General features: G+C 34.6%; 1 protein-coding gene across 3 annotated transcripts in view; it reads right to left on the bottom strand.

Moving 5' to 3' along the window:
• Positions 1–1,967: 1,967 nt before the first annotated feature.
• Positions 1,968–22,608, bottom strand: part of NMD3 (NMD3 ribosome export adaptor) — a 39,524-nt gene continuing 18,883 nt past the window's right edge. For all 3 annotated transcript variants that reach the window (XM_001493928.7, XM_023623248.2, XM_070242530.1), the window contains exons 8-16: positions 17,667–17,745; positions 16,890–16,986; positions 14,619–14,736; positions 13,492–13,637; positions 7,332–7,444; positions 6,418–6,490; positions 5,040–5,146; positions 4,035–4,105; positions 1,968–3,336 (exon numbers count right to left, since the gene is read on the bottom strand). In XM_001493928.7, the coding sequence (XP_001493978.3) occupies positions 3,206–3,336; positions 4,035–4,105; positions 5,040–5,146; positions 6,418–6,490; positions 7,332–7,444; positions 13,492–13,637; positions 14,619–14,736; positions 16,890–16,986; positions 17,667–17,745 (935 nt within the window). In that variant the 3' untranslated portion in view covers positions 1,968–3,205. The remainder of the gene's footprint in view (positions 3,337–4,034; positions 4,106–5,039; positions 5,147–6,417; positions 6,491–7,331; positions 7,445–13,491; positions 13,638–14,618; positions 14,737–16,889; positions 16,987–17,666; positions 17,746–22,608) is intronic.

Raw genomic sequence — 22,608 nt, 5'->3', positions numbered from 1 at the left:
CGAGGATGCAGAGTAACTGAAACATTCACACACTGCTGGTGGGAAAGCAAAATGGCACAAACCACTTTGAAAAACAGGCTGGCAGATTTTTATAAAGTTAAATATACACTTATTATGAGATCCATCCCTAGTTTTTTACCTCAGTAAAATGAAAACCTGTGCAGAAATGTTCACAGCAGCTGTACTCCTAATCAAAATCTGGAAATTTAAATGTGCCTCAACAGGGGAATGGATAACAAACCGTGGTACATCCATACAATGCAATATTACTCAAAATAAAAAGGAACAAACTCTTGATAGACATAACACCTTGGATGAATCTGAAGTGCACCATGCTAAGGGAAAAAAGCCAGACTTAAAAGGCTGCATACTATATGATTTCATTTAAATATTTTGGAAAAAGCAAACCATAAGGTCAGAGAACAGATCAGAAGTTGCCAGCAATTAAGGGTGGGGGAAGGGTGTGAAAACAAAGGGGTAGCAAAGGGAATTTTTAGGGGTTTGAGGGGGTTGATAGAATTGTTGTATTTTGATTGTGGTGACTACATGAATCTACATGTGTTAAAATTCATAAAACTGTAAATCAAGAGTAACCTTCACTAAGTCAAAAATGAATTTAAAAAGAGAAATCAAGTGAAAATAATGACTGTAAAAATCCTTTAATTCCTTAAAACAGAAAACTAACAAAAACAAGAAAGTTTGGGAACATCTGGACTAATGGACAGCACAGGTCTCCTAATACAATGCATCAAGAATTTGGCATTCCTTCTGGAGTAGTCCTGCTAAAAGGCCTTAACCTAAATCTAATCATGAGAAAACATCAGATGAGCCCAAATTGAGGTCAGTCTACAAAACAACTGGCTTGGAAGCTTCAAAAATGTCAATTACCTAAAACATAAAAACTCAGGAATTGGTCCAGATGAAAGAAGTCTGAGGAGATACGAGAACCCAATGCTATACACAATCTCAGATTTATTTTTTCTATAGGACATTAGAATTGGGACAGATGACAAAATCTCAGTAAGGCCCATCAATTAGATAACAGCATTATGTCAACATCAATTTCCTGATTTTGAACACTGCACTGTGGTTATGTAAGAAAATTCCTTGTTTTTTGGTGGGGGGTAACATTGAAATATTTAGGGAGCTTTACTCTTAAATGGTTCAGGAAAAATAACTAGAGAGAAAGAAAGTAAATGAGGTAAGTATTCACATTTGGCAAACTGACTGAAGGGTATCTAGGAATTCTTCATACTATTCTTGCAACTTTTCTTTGTCTGCAATTATGTCAAAATTAAAAATAAAGAATTAATTCTGACTCAGTACTGACCACAGAAGTGTGTCCTGGCACACAGACTGGAGTTCTGGGTTCTACTACAGCAATGAATTAGCTGATACTTGATACTGTTAAACATCTGAATCACACAAGCAACTCTCTCTCCTCAACTGTTTCTTTGCTCATCAAGTGAACTTTTGCCTGTAAAACAGCAGCTTCAAGTGCAGATCTGGATACAAAAGAAGATAACTGATTATACCGACTTAGAAATTACTCATACTTAGAAATTGGGTTATAAATCAGCTTCTTGTGAATATGATTAATACCAGCCTTTCCAAATTGTATCAACTCTGGGACATCAACAAGAGTATTTTACGACCCATAAGCCTGGCAACTATACTCTAAAATGATAGATTTATCAAGGCTGTATAACTCTTGCAAGCTCTTGGCTAACAGCTCTTGTCTTAGCTACATTCCTTTGCCTTGTCACAGCCTTCTTTCAACTAACAGGTTTCATTACTCATAAAAACACAACATCAAAAATCCTAAGACTAAATAAGGTTGGTGAGAAATTCTATATTTCAGTGGGAAAATCATGTGACAAGTACTTAACAATCTTACTTTGGAAAACTGCAAGAGATATTGTGTCATTTAAATATGACACTGATACAATCACTTCAAGGACACAAAAAAGGGGGGGAATGTTTTTATTTTTCATGCTTCTTAACATCTTGACATAGAAGAGGTAAACACAGACCACAAGTGAAAACTTTAACCAAAGATGCAGACAGAAAAGGAGCCACTGTGGAAAGTTCAGGCCTTTATTCCTAACTTCAGAATTGAGAAGTTCAATCTTAATATTATTTAGTGGTAAACACAGAATTTATGAATTAGCTTAGTTATGGAATATTTAGTAAGTCTGACCTTGCTTATAGAAATAGGATCTTAATACTTCACTCTCAAAAAACTCTAAAACGCAAGCCAAGGTTTTTCTTTCAAGGACGTGGAACTCATTCCTCATTCAAATTTGATTCATAATTTTATGAAGAATGAAGATGATTTTTATTACTTCATCATCTTATATGCTGGATTTTAATATTCTTCTTGATAGTGACATGTTCAATGATACAAATAAATAGAGAAAATTCCTTCCTCCTCAATTTGTAAATCAAAATTTTAAAAGCAAAATCCTTGAAGTGATAGCAAGACATTTTTATGACATAAGCAGCTACTGTCCTAAGCTGCTGGCACAGACAAAAATAACAAAGGCACAAATTGTTATTTAACCTTTAAATAATTAGTCTATGTTTGCTACAAATCCATAAATATTTTAAATATATTTTCTTCTGTAATAAAAATTAACAGTTTATCAGCTTTTAAAGATGTTAATATTATGAATAAAAAAGATTAACTTTCCACTTGAATGTCCAGTGATAAAATGAACCCCAACTTCCCTGCCCCAAGGACATAAAAAATGATCTAACGTGGAGCAAAGTGCATAGCAAGTTCAAATTAAAAATAACTCTTTCTTTCTTTCACTAAAGCAATCAATATAAAAAGAACATAAAAGCTTGCTTTATGTTTGAAAATTTAGGTAACCTCCAAGAAATCACAACTTTTGAGCTTTTAAATCCAGCACTACAGTATGTGAAAATACTGGTATCTCATATAAAGTGAACCACTAATATTCAAAACATAAAATGGCCTAAATATCGATAATTACATTCTCCATAATCTATCGTTATCTAAAACTTCAAAGCCATCTATCTTTTTCAGTTTTCTGAGTGAGATATCAGAATAGTCATTTATTTAGGTTTAAAACTAGATTTCTCCTCTTTTAACATAGAGACATAGATGGGATAGACAATAAGTTATTTTGTTCAATATCCCAACCCTACAGATGTGGAAACCGTCTACAACACGATCTCATTATGTCATCATCAAGTCACCTTCTTCACCAGTAGCATCTTGGGAAATGTGAAGGTCTTCAAGCATCTCAGCCAGACTAATTCGAGGCGCTCCTTCATCATCTGTGTCACTTTCTACCGGGATGGTTGAATCTGAAACATTACAAGCAGTATATCAAACAAATGCAAATATGGAAATATACAAATACCTGTCCCCACCATCATTACTATTATTTAATCATACTATATGCACAGCTCTTGTATCAAATCTGGAGCAGGCATTTAAATATTCATTGATAGGGAAGGCCCAGAGGCTGAGTGGTTAAGTTCATGCCCTCCACTTCAGCAGCCCAGGGTTCACTGGCTCGGATCCTAGGCGCGGACCTACACGCTGTTCATCAGGCCATGCTGTGGTGTCATCCCACATAGAAAAACTAGAATGACTTACAACTAGGATATACAACTATGCACTGGGCATTTGGGGAGAAAAGAAAAAGAAGAGGAAGACTGGCAACAGATGTTAGCTCAGGGCCAATCTTTCTCACCAAAAAAATAAATATTCATTGAATGACTGAACTACATAAATATATGAATAACTATCCACTAGCATAGGGATCATGCTAGGATGCAAATGATATCAAGTGTGGTACACACAGCAAACAACATTTTAAGTTTTACTGTTCCACAATGTTGGTTTTTTTTTTTTGGTAAATGTTTAACTGGGGTAGTTTTAACACCACAATAAAAGTCATTTATGAGATCAAAGTTTAAGATACTAAAATACTCATACTGGGGTAATATATCTATATACAGAAGATATAACTTAAATCAAACACTTCTAAAATACCAACCTCTGTATACGTTTACATTTTTTCTAATTGCCTCATCTTCTTCAAGATCTTCAAGGAAATCTTGGTATTGCCTATAGAAGGATAAAAAAACATTTAAATATTTCATCTTTGCCAAGAAAGTATAAAGTTATGTTATCTTCATTTTCAGCACTGTAAGATAAATCTGTTCCAAGTATTAAAATCTTTAAAAATAGCTGAAGGTCAAATATGTATGTTAGTTAAATACTGAGAAGTTTAAAAAAAATCCTTTCTTTCAAGATTACATGACAAAAAAATACACAACTGAATATAAGGGGACGTTAAATATAAGACAATGAAAAGACCTCTTCCTAGTTTACCCTCCCCCAAAAGTCTTAAGGCCAAATTGAGATACATATACTTCTAAAACTACAGATGAAACAGTCAAATATGTATTTATCATATCTAATTTAACATTATATATTTATATGTACTTATTTTAAATTACATTATGAGGGTTATATTTGAGAAATATTGCTGTTTCCTATTCATATTTCATAATACAATTTTATTTAAACTCTTCATTTTTTGAGACACAGTGTCTTCACCATCAAGGCCACTTTTCAAATCATCCAGTCCACTTTTCCAGAACACAGTATCTTAATTTCTCCTTAACTTGTTTGGAAAATGGCGTTATTTGTTATTAATGAGTTGTTTTCTTTTTATCCCAAGTCACAACTACTCATTTGCCATTTGTGATATCCACAAGGTAATTTACTTATTATATTTTAACTTTTCAAATGAATTGTTTATAACAACACTGCAATTGTCAGGTCATAACCCAGGAAATAATAACCAAATCTGTGTTAAATGTCATTATATTCTCTTATTACTGATTCTATCAACACATTGGTAAGAATACAAAATTAATATTGAGTACAAGGATCAATTGTGTGACGACTATTTCTTTATAATATAAAAACCATGAAGATGTATCACACAGATTTCCTCTGAGACAAAAATATAAGGTTTAAAGAAAAGTGGGACCTTTCATCATCTGTATCCATATTTTCTCTCTCTCTTGGAAGCTCCTTCAGTTTCCAGTTTCTACGTCGCTGACGTTTGGTACGGTCATAGCTTTTCTTAATTAACACCTAAAAGTAACAGAAATATTTGCAAAGTTATGAAAAATGGGAACTAGGTAATAGGGCCTCAAAACGCAATAAAGTTAAAAAACGAAAGGTTAGGAGAACGCCAGGAAGTCACCAAACTGATGACAGTGGTTACACCTTGGTGACAGAGCAGGGGTCAAGAGGCAGTGTCAAGAGAACTTCTAACATTTTTCTGTGTGTACTTTTTTATGAGAATACATTCAAACATTATTTGTATAACTGTCAAAATTTACTAATTGAAATTTTCCAGTGACTGAAAATCAAATTATTTTTGTAACAAAGAGTTCAGGTTTCTGGTGTTTTGTTTTGTTTTACACCAAAGTGCAGTTTTCAGCTCCCATTCATATACATCATTCTGAAACATTATCACAGGCAAGCACTTTTTTGCCCTTTTATTCCTACTAATAAGCACTTACAGAACAATATATATCTTTCAAAACTCTATGTCCTAGAACAGTTTAATAAACTGTAGAATGAATAAATGAAAATAATTTTATACAATACAAAATCTTGTAAGACCATCTTGAAGTCCTCTTATGACCTTGTTAGAAATACCTATTTACACTTACCATAAATACCTATTTAGACTAAACCATACTTCTACTGCCTACTTTATGAACTAATAAAAGCACAGCTGAGTGTTGAGGAGAGTCCTTCTTATACCATGACTTTATTTTTGCTCAAAGCTGAAGAAATCAATGTTTATTGTAAACGATCAGGCACACAGGAGAGAGGGTCTTGCACGTTCACTATTGCTGAGGATTCTTATAAACTCATGTCAGAATTTAACAGGTTTTTCAGAAGTAACATTCTTTCTCTAAGAATTGATACTGTGAAGATTACTTTCAACTGCAATTATTTTCAAACCTGAATAACAATTTTAACTCTAAATGCCTTCTTAACTGAACAATACATGAACTAAGCTGAGCCTAAAAAAATAAACCTGAATAAATTCTAAAGGTCATTTTTAGCTGCAAATTTATTTTTCTTCTACAGATAGTATCAAGCATTTTGACAGAGAATGAAAATCTGATTATAAGAGCAACAAAAAAACTCAATAAATCTTTGATTTTTCCCACCAAGAAAAATGATATAAAAATGAAGGCTTTTGTTATTATACCTTAACTGCAATTTCAAAAGAAACCTCCAAATGGACCCGTTATTTTCAAAAATGTGAACTCGTGCATCTTACCCAGAAGAGTTACAACAATCCTCTTTACCAGAGGAAAAAACAGTAAACTCTAAAGCCTTACCACATCTGGGACTCTATCCGAGTTCATTTTGTTGACATGCTCATCATTCAAGTTACAGTTGGCTAAATCAAACCTGAAATGAAAACAATCAAACACTTAACAACAAAAACATTTACTCTTCCCATGTAACTTTTAATTTTACGGATTATCCCCTACAATTTCCTCCTAAGAGCAAACATGTGATATGCTCTCCCACTTGAAAAGTTCTTCAGTTTGCTATATAGCGAACATGCTTCTACAGACCCTAGCAAGGATGATAATGCGCTCTTATCTCTGAGTTTCACGTTATCCGTTACTGTCCACCTTACCATATACTTGTACAAGAAACAAAACAGACTTGTATATCAGTCCAACACTAAGATTCAGTTACATGGTTCCATTTAGTTTATAAAAAAAATTAAAACTTCATTCTCTAATAAAAGGAACTGAAATGATAAGAGCAAAAGTAAAGTTTAGGGCATGCTGATAAGCTTTGTATCAGAATGGACTAACCTAAGCTTGTAAAGACCCATTACATATAAGGCTGCCATATTTTAAAAGTGAAATATTTGAGCAGTAGCATTTACATAATAAAAAACTACCCACTCCCAAAAGATGCAAATGTGTAAATTTTTGAATGTGAAATATGAAAAATGTAAATATAATCTAACCATGCAACTTCAGGGTTCAATTACTCAAAAATCTTAGAACAGACGACTCTTTAAGATGATGGTCAAAATGCAGCAACCATAGGCTTCTGTCTGTCTCATCAACAGTTTAATGTAGTTATCAATGATAAAACAAGCCATCAGTCTCCCAAGAACTCAAATTCTTTTTAGAATAAACAACATCAGTATTTCAGACAGCTCTGCTGGCTCCCAAAGAAAATTTGCAATGCTAATTGGCAGTTAAAAATACTATAAAGTAATACAAACCCCAACACCAGGTCTCCAGGATTCAGAAGATGTCCCAAATGAGTACGACAAAAGTACTGTTTATCTGTATTCATTTCAGACGTTTTCTGGACCCAGACTTCCCCGAGGGTATGCTTAACAGGAAAGAAAATGCACTCTTCAGTAATCTAAGCATAACTCAAAACGCATCTCATAGAAGTTAAATACAATGTTGATTCTGGTTTTCTAATTTTCATTTTAAAGACAGATATTGTTTTATTTTTCACATCTCTGAAACAATGCCAAAATTAACAAATTACTGAATTATGAGTAAGGAAAAGACCCACAGGAAATTCATAAATATTTTTGTTAAGATTTTATTCAAGGCTTTTACAAAAACATCAGCAATGTTACCTAAAAACAGACATACGTAGAATTTTTAAAAGAATGTTTTCACAGGGAAATGAGCCAATATAGGCTGAGCAAAAAAAATAACTGAACAAGTAGGGGAATCTTAAATCCAGAAAATATCTTCAGAAATCCCTTGGTTTTACACATAAGGTTCAAAAAACCAGGGTTGAGACACAACAATCGAGCAGTCCCAGTGTGGCTCTACTACTACTGGAGAACCAAATCTTTATCAAATTAATTTTTTGATGTCTACTATTTTGAAGTATAATCCCAGCCCCGTTTTTTTTTCTATTTGTTGCAAAAACATTCCAAGTTTGAGATTTTAAACTAGATAACCACTGGAGTCTATTTCCAGCACAGGACTGCATGACTAACTAAAACTGACATTTCAAACTTCCAGGCTGAATTAAGCATAGCACATGGCAACACTTTCTACTGACAAAACAGATCCAAGTGAAATGGGAACGAGAGTAAAATACTAAGAGTTATAGATAGAATTAAGGAATCTCGCAGAGGTAGAGAGAGAGGGACAAACTGAAATAAAAGACAGGTCTCAGATTGAGGAAAGAACCGGAAAAAAAAGTGAATTACAAGGGACTAAATTCTTTATAACAGGATTCACTTTCTAGCTACTAGACTGCTTCTATTATAAAACTGTTCAAGCTAAACGTATTTTTCAAAAACCAAAGAAATATATGGTTTTATATACGTCTAGGGAGAAGTGGTGTTCTTCAACATTTACTATAAACGACAAAAGTTTGATTGTAACCATATTATTAAATTATTTTAAATAAAAATGTGAAAAGTAATCTGTCTTCCATTTCCACTGATTTCCCCAAATCATCAGAAGTTATTTTTATCTCAAGACACAATTATTACCTCAACAGAAACAAGCACCATAAGTATCCAGGTTGGGCGTTTCTAAATACTATTTCACAGTAAAAGAAATTAGACTTGTATCCTTGAAAAAAATACCTTATTTCAGATATGAGGTAAGACTATACAAGGTGATTCTGGAACACCTGAATGTTACGATGTTGTGCCAGAAAATAAGGACACTTTCAAAGACTAGGAAGTCATGTCATAAAGACATAGGAATAAACCTATATCCTTTAAAGAACTTGCATCAATAATTAACCTTCCAAAACAGAAATCAACAGGCCCAGATAAACTCACTGGTCAATTCTACTAAACATTTAAGGAGGAAATTATAACAATTTTCTACAATCTCTTCCAGAAGACAGAGGCAGAGGGAATACTTCCTAAGTCATTCACAAGGCCAACATTACCCTAATATCAAAACCAGACAAAGACATTACAAAGAAACTAAACTACAGACCAATAATCTCTCATGAACCTAGATACAAAAACCCTCATCAAAATACAAAAGAACTGGGGGCCAGCCAGGTGGCGCAGTGGTTAAGTTCGCACGTTCTGCTTCAGCAGCCCAGGGTTCACTGATTCAGATCCCGGGTGTGGACACGGCACCGCTTGGCAAGCCATGCTGTGGAAGGCATCCCACATATAAAGTAGAGGAAGATGGGCACAGATGTTAGCTCAGGGCCAGTCTTCCTCAGCAAAAAAGAGGAGGATTGACAGCAGATGTTAGCTCAGGGCTAATCCTCCTCAAAAAAACAAAACAAAAAATATATATAAAAGAATTGTATACAACAACCAAGTGTGATTTACCCCATGTATGCAAGGCTGGTTCAACATTTGAAAATCAATTAGTGTAACCCATTAATCACATCAACAAGCTAAAAAAGAAAAATCAAACGATGGTATCAATAGATGCAGAAAAAGCCTTTGACAAAACCCAACAACCATGCATGATGAAAACTCCCAGTAAACTAGGAACAGAGGGAAACTTCCTCAACTCGATAAAGAATATATATAAGAAACTTACAACTAACATTATACTTAATGGTGAGAAACTTGAAGCTTTCCCACTAAGATCAGGTACAAGGCAAGTATATCCCATCTCACCACTCCTTTTCAATACCCCACTGGAAAACCTAGCTAACGCAAAAGACAAGAAAAGGAAATGAAATGTATATAGCTTGGGAAGGAAAAAATAAAATTATCTTTGTTTGCAAATGACATGATCATCTATGCAGAAAATACAAATGGACAAAAAAACTCCTGGAACTATATAGCAAGGCTACAGGAGACAAGGTTATAAACAAAAGTTAATCACTTTCCCACATATCAACACAAACAAGTGTAATTTGAAATTAAAAACACAATACCATTTATGTTAGCACCCCAAAAATGAAATATTTAGGTATAAATCTAACAAAATACAATCATGCATCGCTTAATGGTGAGAATGTATTCATTGTCAGGCGATTTCATCATTGTGCAAACACCACCGAGTGTACCTACACAAACCTAGATGGTATAGCCCACTACACATCTAGGCTATGTGGTACTAATCTTATGGGATCACCATCATATATGCACTCCACTGTAGACTAAAATGTCGCCATGCAGTGCATGATTGTATGTATAAGACCCGTCTGAGGAAAACTATCAAACTCTGATAAAGTCTCATGAACAAAATCAAAGAACCAAGTAAATGGAGCGATATTTCATGTTCACAGATAGGAAGACTCAATAGACAAGATGGGCCAGCCCTGTGGCCTAGTGGTTCAGTTCAGCAGACTCTACTCCAGTGGCCCAGGTTCAGTTCCCAGGCACACACCTACACCACTTATCAGCAGCCATGCTGTGGTTGAGACCCACATACTAAAGAGAAGAAGAATGGCAACCGACGTTAACTCAGGAAGAATCTTCTTCAGCAAAAAAAAAAAAAAAGAAAAAAGGGGCTGGTCCCATGGCCGAGTGGTTAAGTTTGCGCACTCCGCTGCAGGCGGCCCAGTGTTTCGACGGTTCGAATCCTGGGGGTGGACATGGCACTGCTCATCAAACCACGCTGAGGCAGCGTCCCACATGCCACAACTAGAAGGACCCACAACGAAGAATATACAACTATGTACTGGGGGGCTTTAGGGAGAAAAAAGGAAAAAATGAAAAAATATTTAAAAAAAAAAAAAAGAAAAAAACTGTCAAGATGTAAGTGTTGGCCAAATTGATCTATACAATCAATGCAATCAAAATCCCAAGTTATTTCGTGGATATCGAAGAACTGATTTTAAAATTTATATCAAGAGGCAAAAGATCCAGATTAGTCAATACAATTTTGAAGGAGAAGAACAAAGCGGGAGGACTGACAGCACCCAACTTCAAGACTTACTATAAAGCTACTGTAATCAAGACAGTATGGTACTGACAAAAGAACGGATAAATAGATCAATGAAACAGAATAGGGAGCCCAGAAATAGACCCACATAAATGTAGTCAACTGATTTTTGACAACGAAGAAAAGCAGTACAATGCTGGAGAACAACTGGACATCCGCATGCAAAATAAAGTCTACACACAAACCTTACACTTTTCACAAAAATTCACTCAAAATGGATCATAGACCTAAGTGTAAGACACATAATTATAAAACTCTTATAAGATAACATAGGAGAAAAAGTAGTTGACCTTGAGTTTGGCAATGACTTTTTAGATACAACACCAAAAGCACTATCCACAAAAGAAATAACTCATAATCTACACTTCATTAAAATTAAAAACTTCTGCTCTGCAAAAGACAATGTCAACAGAATGAGAAGATAATCCAGACTGGGAGAAAATATTTGCAAAAGACATCTGATAAAGGATTGTTATCCAAAATATACAAATAAGTCTTAAAACTCAACAATAAAAAAAATCCTATTAAAAATGGGCCAAAGACCTTAACAGATACCTCACCAAAGAAGATAACAGCAAATAAACACATGAAAAGATGCTCCAAATCATATGTCATCAGGAAAATACTAATTAAATTGACAATGAGATGCCACTACACACTCATTAGAATGGCCAAAATCCTGAACACTGACACCACCAAATGCTGATGAGCATGTGGATCAAGAGGGGATTGCTGATGGGAATGCAAAATGGTACCACCACTTTGGAAAACAGTGTGGCAGTTTCTTACAAAACTAAACATACTCTTACCAAACAATCCAAGAAGTATGCTCCTTGGTATTTACCAAAAGGAGCTGAAAACTTATGTCCACACAAAAACCTGTATAAGGTTGTTTATGGCAACTTTCTTCATAATTGCGAAAACTTGGAAGCAACCAAGATGCCCTTCAGTAGGTAAATGGATAACTATGGTACATCCAAACAATGGAATATGATTGGGCACTTAAAAAAAAAAAAACAGCTCTCAAGCCGTGAAAAGACATGGAGGAAGCTTAAACGCACACTACAAAGTGAAAGAAGCCAGTCTGAAAAGACTGTATGATTCCAACCATATGACATTCTGGAAAAGGCAAAACTATAGAGACAGTAAAAAGATCAGTGATTGCCCGGGATTAGGAGGGAGGGAGAAATGAATAAGCAGAGCACAGAGGATTTTTCGGGCAGTGAAAATATCCTGTATGATATTATAATGATGGACACACGTCATGATACATTTGTCCAAACCCACAGAATGTATAATACCAGGAGGGAAATGTAATGTAAACCATGGACTTTGGGTGATCACAACAAGTCAGTGCAGATTCATCAACTGCAACAAATGTACTACTGTGATGGAGGGATACTGATAATAGAGGAGGCTATGCATGTATGGAAACTAGGGGTATATGGAAAAAATCTCTTACCTCCTCTTAATTTGCTGGGAACCTGAAATTGCTCTAAAAAAGTAAAAGTTGTTAAAATTTTTTTTTAAACAAGGACATAGAAACTATTCTGAGGGGGCTCCCACGGCTAAACTTGGGGCAGAATGGAAGGCAGGCAGGCAGGCAGGCAAGTAACAAGGGAAAAAAATCCTAACATTACAATAGAGAGATCTGGCTATCAGTGAAATAGCCAAACATTACTTGTCTCTTGATATATCATAAAAAGCACACAGAATCACCTCTGAAATGTTCTGGCCAAAAATAACTAACCTAAATTTAAGCAAACCTTTAGATCTACTTTCCAGTTTAAAGGAAAGACAAGAGATTAAGAAGCAAATTAAATGACATCATGAGGAAACAATAAGATATATCCACAAGATAAATGACCTAGTTGCTTAAGAAGCTGGTATCATGGAAAAAAAAAAGGGGGGGGAGGCGCTATTACTAAATACAAGATTTAAGAGGTATAATGTTCACATTCCGTGTATGGTCCGTAACAGATACTAGTTTGAACCAACCATAAAAGAAATTTGGAGACAAATGAGGAAATTTGAACACAAACTAAATACTTTATATGTATGATAATACTTTGAAGTATAGAAAAATGTTCCTATGTTTTAGAGATGCATACTGAAGTACTCAGTATTTAGTGATAATATAGCATATATTTAATTCAAAATATTTCAAAATTTTTAAAAAGTCAAAAAGATTAGCTTGTCATTTGGTCCTCCTGTACAAAAGCAAAAGAAGGAAACGCTTTTTCATAACAACAGAGTAAACATTTTTTAAAATGTCTGCAAAATCAAAGAGAAAAAATTAACTTATCAGATAGTATAAATCTGGTAATTTTCACCACAATGACCACATGTCAAGAGCAAACAACAATCAAACATGCAATACATTTTTAACCTAAAGTGGTTTTAATTTTATTTAGAACCACATTTTTGGAATTACAAATAGATTTAAAAAAAACTAAAATATCCAAAAAAAGAGGGGACCAAAACAGTAAGTTGCGGGGGTGGGAAGGAGGTGGGCAGGATGAAACTTACCTTTTTTGATATCATTCCAGCACCTGCACTGCGTTTTAGATCTCGAACTATGCTGCAATCCATCACAATAAACTCTTCCAGCTGTTTGGGATGGCATAAACTATTGAAAGGCTGACTCCAGAAAGTACTGCCATCAATATCTGCAACTAAGAACAAACAGAGAACATCAAAGAACAAGAGAATGAAAGTATTTCAAAAGTCATCAAAAGTGTTAGCTAGAAAGAAGTTGCTATATATGAACTGGGAAGCATCAGGTCAACAGGAACCACAGTGGCAACCCTCTCTCTAGATCTTTTATTCCTATAAATCAGCCCCAAACTTCTCACAGCACAAGAGAAGTGTCAGGCGTCAAACACTTCTTAAGTAGGAACTATTATCAGAACACCACAGAGCTAAAGTGCCTTTAAAAGTTGTTCATGTGCTAGCATTTTATTTTAGAAACAGTATCAGTCATCCTAGCTGCTTAGTTTATGGGAAATAAAGTCTACCTGACAGATGTTCATCCCAATATTGCAAACAGACCTCTGACTGATGAATTCTAATTGACAAGCATAATGAATGACTTTCTGGAAAATATCAAAACAAACTCAATTTTTTATATATATTTACATTATAGGAAATAAATGAAAAAGATTAAGAAGTAGGAGATGCAACCAAGTATCAATATGGGGTCTTCTTCAAAAATCAGTTTTTATAAAGGGAATGTTAAAATTTATGTAAACTAAGGATGAAGTTAGTTAAAATTCATATTGAAAACCAAATGTTCTACTGGATTACAAAAAGTCAAATATTCCAAACTCTAAAATATCTGCTACACTAAAATTTGGCAATGAACTTAAATAATTAACCACAAAAATTAAAAGAGGCAATAAGTCAATTTCAGTAAAACTAAAGGGAATGAAACTAGTAAATTTTTTAAAGTGCACAGAACTGTTTTTTTAAATAAAAAATACAAGGGTAACTTATGAAGAGCTTTTAAAATTCCAGTATTTTGTAAGAATTAAACAGAAGTAAAAGTTTTAACTAGTTTTTCAAAACAATATTACTGACAAAGTTTGATAAAATTAACATATATTATCCCCACTTAGTGGCTAGAAGTGTCAAGGCAAACAGTTCCTATAACTTACCTTGTAGGGTATTTGGATCTATGAGATGGATGGCACTGGTTACTCGAATACACACACAAATCTGGTTCATGTTTCCCAGACTTTGTGCCAGTTTTGGAGACAGACAAACAACATTATCCTAGGCATAAGAACCAACATTTTAGAGTGAAGCAAATCCTAAATAACAGTCTCCAATAAACACTCATCAACGTAAAAGGCATACAAGTGCATTCGCCCAAACCAAAACATTATTATTAATTCTATGTATCAATAAAAGGCCTCAAGAAAAGAACAGACCTTACAGAAACAGAAAATAAGCTACACCTTCTTCAGATGGGGATATGTCTTATTAAAAATGCTATCAAAAAATTTTCCCAGATCCTATTTGCCAAGTTATGAAGTTTATGTCAATTTTATTGAAGTGTGAATGTTTGCTTATCATGTTCTAAGCCAAGGATTATAAACATCAGGAGGAGAATGATTTTCCAAATCTACTTGTGACTTCTTTGTACCTCCAAAACAACCAAACTTCAGAGGAGCCACGTTTCTCTTTCATGGCTACATGTACCAGTATGGAAACGAAGATTTAATGCTCAAAAATGCACATATTCTAAGTCTACATTGGGAGAAACTACCAGCCATATGATTATCTATTTTTAAACTATATTAAAACATAAAAAGGGGGCCAGCCCCATGATGTAGTGGTAAAGTTCAGCATGCTCCACTTCAGTGGCCCAGGTTCACAGGTTTGAATCCTAGGCACAGACCTACACCATTCGTCAGCCATGCTGTGGTGGCGACCCACGTATAAAGTAGAGGAAGACTGGCACGGATTTTAGTTCAGAGCTAATCTTCCCTAGGAATAAATATATATATATATATAAAGGATCTGGGTTACATTTTAAGGTGTATCTATTCACGATCATAGGCTCCTCCACTGAAGGCACATTCTATGCATCCCTAATAGCACCTAGTCTGGCTCTTCACTTTTAACTTAATAAGAGTCTCCAAAGATGAATGAAAATACTCCACAGTGTGTATTCATCCAGTTACTTGTATGAATCCCTCAAAGCACTTAATACACAAGGCCTAAACATGCCCTCACATCTAGAATCATATTTCCTAGGCCTTGCACCAGGAAAATGTTCACTGTTTTAAACCACAGGTCTGCAAAATATGACCCCTGAACAAATTAGGCCCACTGCCCATTTCTGTAAATAAAATTTTGCTGACACACAGCCTCAGCCATTCATTTACTTATTATCTATGGCTACTTTTTGCAACAACAGCAGAGCTAAGTAGTTGCAAAAGAAACTATATGGCCTGAAAGCTGAAAATCTCTACTATCTAGTCCTTTACAGAAAAAGTTTGCTGACCCTGTGTTAAGCCATCATTTCATCTCTGGTACTGTGCTAACATAAAATAGTGACAGCTTTAAAGCTTTAGAGTCACAGACTTAGGCACAAATCCTGGCTTCATCATTTTGTAGTCATGTAATTTTGGGCAAGTCATCTCACCTCCCTCAGCATCAATTTCCTCATCTTCAAAATGACAATATGATTTACACTAGCTATTATGAGATGTGAAGAGGTAAAATATACCCAAGTTCTCAGATATTAACTTTATATAGAATGCTCACAATAAATCATGGCACTTATCTATTAGTGATTTAAGTATGGACATATAAGTTCCTATATGGCAAAGACCTCTAGATAAATAATCCTTAACACACAGTCTTCTAATACAGTAGATCCTCAATAAATATTTGTTGAATTTTAATTCATTTATATTTTTGAAGTAGGGTTTTTACCTTAATACAATTAAATGAAATGATATTCTACATTTTAAGTGTTATTCAGACTGTTTTTAAATCACAAAAATGATCTCACTTCCACAATACTATCTAATTTCACCATGCTAAATCCAGTTTGCACATATTCCACAAAGTGGTTCAGATATTTATTTTAATGTCATTTCCTATATTCAAAGTTTCAGAGAACTGTCATGTGTCCACTAGGATGACAAATTTTAAGGAATAAGGACATTAAGAACTGTAACCAGGTCTTTTAATTAGTACACCAAAATGAAAGGTAAGCCAATTTATAATTTTAAGCATGACTACTTTTTAAGATCATTTTAACATGGCTGAATGTGTCAGAAATCATTTAAGAAGGAAGTTATTCTAAATTTTTAACCAATCCCAAAGGAAACCAGGAGCTAATAATTACATATAAACCAATTAGTTACTTGTACTCTTTTATAGACATGGATTAATTAAATGAGGAAAAGTACCTTGCATATTGGAACAATTTCCACAGAAAAAGTGCTTTTGTAATTGTATGTGTTACTATGGATATCCTGAGAGATCAGTCTCTGTGAGGCTTTGTATCTATTAAGAGAAAAAGTTAATAGCAATAAAAAGGCAAAGGTCCTTACTCGAATAGTTTGGAGAATATTGATTATTTATCAAATCAAATCACCACTGTCCAAGGTCTGAGATTCCTGATGTCTGCCGTGGTGCAGCCTGATTTCATCCACTTACATTTCAAAACCTTCACCAATCTGACTGCACCCTACCTATTTTCACCTTTATCTACCAAAAACCTCTAAAACGTGCCCTTGGTTCAGACCTATCTCGTCTATATATGGTATCCAGTAAAAGCCACACTAATGCCCACCACAAGTCTTTGTTCACACTAATCTCACCTTTCAACAGAAACTCCACCTTTGACAATTTCCCATTTCAGGAGCTTAAGTCCTTCCTCCTCCATGAAGCTTCTCCCCAAAACCCTCTACCCCCATCTCTCTTTTTCTCTTATTTAAATACATTCAATCAATGTATTGATTCAATTCAATTCAAGTACTACAGTGCTTATTATCACAGGATGAGGTCTAGCTCCCCAGAGCCTTACATGCTGTTTGGCTAACTCTTAAGGTGGCTAATCCAATAACTTCTTGCCAACTGTGTAAGTATTCCTACCACAATTTTAAATGTTTTAACATAAGAGAAGTTGTCTAAGCCTGAAGAATGGATATGATCTACATCCACATACATGGTTCACAACATACCTACAGGGAACTGTACATTGAAGAAATTCTACCATCTTCTGAGCATGTTGTTTTGAGGAATAATAGAAATCCAGACCATCTTTAAAAAAAAAAAAAAAAAAAAGCATATGAAAATAATTCTGCAAAATAAGATTTTCCTCAATTAACAAGACTATATCAGAAATTAAATAAACAACCAAATTATTAGGAAAATATAAAAAATATTACACTGCAGTCATAACAGATTAGGGATAATACATCACTTAAGACGTGTGACAAAAGGATAGACAAATGCTAACAAAAGAAAACAAGATTCACAATTTTAATTTCAGACAAAATAAAAGTCAAGGTCAAGGGGGGAGAGAAAAACACTAAACAGAACAAAGAAGGATATTTTATGTACTAAATGGAACAATCTACCAAAAAGACAATAGGAATGCATCTAATAACACAGCACTGAGATGCAGAAAACAAAAACTATTAAAAAGAAAAGAAGAAATTAACAAATGTTAAAACATGTATAATCATTGTGGGGAACTAGTATAAGACTATCAATACCAAAATAACTAAACTGACCAAAAATAAGAAGGATACATAGAACTTGAATAACCAACTATCAAGGTTGATTTAATTGTGATTATAAAACATGGTCCTAAGAAAGAATATATATTATTTCCAAAAACTTATAGAACATTCATAAAATCATCATGTACTAGGATTAAAGAAAAAACTCAAGACGGCTGGCCCTGTGGCATAGTGGTTAAGTTTGGCACATTCCACTCGGTGGCCCAGGTTCATGGGTTTGGACCCCAGGTGCAGGCCTATACCACTCATCAGCCATGCTGTGGAAATGACCCACACAGAAAATAGAGGGACACTGGCACAGATGTTAGTTCAGGGATAATCTTCCTCAAGAAAAAAGAGGAAGTTTGGCAACAGATGGTAGCTCAGGGAGAATCTTCTTCAGGAAAAAAAGAAAAAAAAATCACTTCAATAAATTCCAAATGGTAGAAATTACTAGATATTATCCAATCACAATGCAGAAGCATTAAAAATCAGCAACAAAGGGATAACTAAAAGCAAACCTACCTAAGAAATGTTTACAGATATTCTTCCAAACAACTCAGCTAACTAGGAAACTAAAATAACTCAGAATAGCCAAAACAATTTTGAAGATGAATGAAGTTGGGAACTTACACTTCCCAATTTCAAAACTTGACAACTCTAAGCAATCAAGACAGGGTAGTACTGGCATAAGAATAGATAACAGACCTATTGAACAGACTTGAGAATCCACAAATAAACCCTCACATTTACTGTCAATACATCTTTGACAGAGGATCCAAGGCAATTCATTGAGAAAGGATGGTCTTTTCACTGGGAAAACAGGATATCCACATGGAAAAAGATGAATTTAGACCCTTATCTCACCCCATGCACAAAAACTAACCCAAAAAGGTTAGAGGTAAATATAAAAGCTAAAACTATAAAACATTTGAAAGAAACAGGAGAAAAATCTTTGTGACATTGATTAGACAAGAGTTCTTAAACATGACACCAAAGCAGGACAGATAAAAGAAAAAAACTGATAAATTGGTTCTCAAAATTTAAAACTTCTGCAATTCAAAAAGACACCACTAAATGCAGGCATCACACTTCCTGATTTCAAAATATATTACAAAGCTCCAGTAATCAAAACAGTATAGTACTGACATTAAAACAGCCCTACAGACCAATGGAACAAAACAGAGAGCCCAGAAATCAATCTATACATTTATGGTCAACTGATCTTCAACAAGGGTGCCAAGAATACATAGTGGAGAAAGGACAGTTTCTTCAACAAATGGCGCTGGGAAAACTGGATATCCACATGCAAAAGAATGAAATTGGACCTTTGTCTTACACCATATACTAAAATCAACTCAAAATAGATTCAAGACTCAAATGTTAACTCTTGGAAGAAAATACAGGGGAAGAGCTTCACGACATATCAATGATATGTCATATGTCATAGCAATGATTTCATAAATATGACACCAAAAGCATAGGCAAAAAAATGAAAAACTGGGACCACATCAAACTAAAAACCTTTCGCACAGCAAAAGAAACAACCAACACAGTGAAAAGGCAACCTACAGAATAGGAGAAAATATCTGCAAACCCTATATCTGATAAGGGGTTAATCTCCAAAATATATTAGGAACTCCCACAACTCACTAGCAAAAAACTTAATAACCCAATTAAAAAATGGGCAAAGGAACTATATAGACATTTCTCCAGAGAAGACATACCAATGGCCAACAGGTATATAAAAAATTTTCAATGTCACAACTCTTCAGGGAGATGCAAATCAAAACCACAATGAGATATCACTTCACACCTGTCAAGATGGCTATTATCAAAAAAAAGAAAGGTAAGCATTGATGAGGATTGGGAGAAACTGGAACCCGTAACGCAAAATAGTGCAGCCCCTATGGAAAACAGCATGAAGGGTCTTCAAAAATTTAAAAATAGAACTACCATAATGTGATCCAATAACCCCACTTCTAGGTATTTATCCAAAAGAACTGAAATCAGGATCTCAAAGAGCTATTAACATTCCCATGGTTTTTTGTTTTGTTTTGTTTGTTTTGAGGAAGATTATCCCTGAGCTAACTACTGCCAATCCTCCTCTTTTTGCTGAGGAAGACTGGCCCTGAGCTAACATTCATGGCCATCTTCCTCTACTGTATACGTGGGACACCTACCACAGCATGGCTTTTGCCAAGTGGTGCCACGTCCGCACCCGGGATCCAAACCGGGTGAACCCCGGGCAGCCGAGAAGTGGAACGTGCGAACTTAACCGCTACACCACTAGGCCAGCCCCACAATCCCATGTTTATTGCAGCACTATTCACAACAGCCAAAATGACGGACATTCAGGTTGTTTCCACAGGAGATGAATGGATAAAATGTGGTATATACATACAATGGAATATTATTCATCCTTAAAAGGGAAAGAAATTCTGCAATCTGCAACAACACAGATGAATTTTGAGGACATTATGCTAAGTGAAATAAGCCAGTCACAGAAAGACAAATTCTGCATAATTTCACTTACATAGAGTATCTAACAGTATCAAAGAGTGGAACTATGGTTGCCAGGGGTTGAGAAGAGGGTGAAATGAGGAGTTACTAATTAATGAGCGTAAAGTTTCAGTTGAGCAAGGTGAGTAAACTCTAGAGATCCGCTGTACAACACTGCACTCAGTCAACAATAACGTACTATACACTTAAAATTTGCTAAGACGGTAGATCTCATGTTAAGTATTCTTACCACAACTGGAAAAAAAAGATACCATGAAGAAAATGAAAAGACAGGCTATAGACTAGGAAAAAACATGTGCAAATCATGTATGCGATAAGGGGTTTGTACCCAGAATATATTAAAAAGAACTCTTACAACTTAATAAGACAAACAATCCAACTGAAAAATGGGCAAAAGATTTGAATAGCTATTTCACCAAAAAAGATACAAGAATGGCTAATAAGGTCATGAAAAGATAATCAACATCATTAGTCATTAGGGAAATGCAAATTAAAACCAAGATGAGATGCCACTTCACAACACACTCTGGAATAGCCATAAACAAAAAGAGACAATAATAAGTGTTGGGGAAGACATGTAGAAACCGGAACCCTCAAACATTGCTGACGGGAATGTAAAATGGTACAGCCACTTTGGAAACAGTCTGGCAGTTTCTTAAAAAGATAAACATAAATTTACCATATACTCAGCAATTCTACACCTAGGTATGTACCCAAGAGAATAAAATAGCTGAGATGTTTGCTGAGAATAAAAGAAATAGCAATGGCTAGTGGATAACGGTAGCCATAAATACCACCTAGAGTCAATATGGTACTCAGAAGAAAATCTGTAACCTTAAGCATATTTATTAGAAACTGAAAGAAACAAACTAAGCTTTCAATTAATTCAAATAAAACTAAAGAAAGTAGAGGAAAAGAAATGTTTGTAACTATGCATGGTGATGGTAACTACAATTACTGTGGCGATCATTTAAGAACATATACAAATATTGAATCATTATGTTGTACACCTGAAACTAACAGAATGTTATGTCAATCATATCTCACTAAAAAAGTAAATTTTTAAAAAGTAGAAGGAATTAGTAATAAAAGCAAAAATTAAGAAAAAGGAAAAACTAAGACTTTCCTGATAAAACTAAAGCTAGTTTTTTGAAAAAACTAACACAATAGACAAAACTTTGGCAGCCCTGATGGGGTGGTGAGGGAAGATGAGAAAAGACATTAGAACAATAAAGAGGACATAACATAGTTAAGGATGAGAGTTAACATTATGATATATATATGCATACTACATTCAATTTTATGCCACAAATGTGAAAAGCTAGATGAAATGGTTTATTTCTTTGGAAAACGCTATTAAAATTGATTCAAGAAATAGAATATCTGAGAGAGACTAATATCCTAATAAAAGAAATTGAAAAACTTTTACTCCTCGCCCCATACCAAACAGGATGGCTTAACAGGCAAGTTCTCAGAAAACTTTAAGAGGCTGATAAACACTAGGTAGAAAGAGAGTAAACTTTCCAACTCTTTCAATGTCACTAACATAACTGATAGCAAGACTGGATAGAACAGCTTAAATATGTACATAACTACATATGCATTCATATCAAACAAAAATCTCAAATACTATACTTAGGGGTGAAACATAGAAACATGATAACGCCTGATACCTTACCACTCAATGCTATTCGCCACTCCTAGCCAAATAGAAAAAGAGAAAGGAAAAGACAAGGGACAAAATACTGCAAAAGAAGAAATAAAACTATCAATTGTTTGCAGATAACTGCTTGCCTAGAAAATAAAGAATATCAACTGAAACTATGAGTGATATTAAGAAATTTCAGAAAGATCAACATATAAAATCAAGAGCTTT

The sequence above is a fragment of the Equus caballus genome, chromosome 19 (assembly GCF_041296265.1).
Source record: "Equus caballus isolate H_3958 breed thoroughbred chromosome 19, TB-T2T, whole genome shotgun sequence".
In the NCBI taxonomy this organism is placed as follows: Eukaryota; Metazoa; Chordata; class Mammalia; order Perissodactyla; family Equidae; genus Equus; species Equus caballus.
The sequence above is the reverse complement of the archived record's forward strand: the minus strand, read 5'-3'. Positions and strand labels throughout refer to the sequence as shown.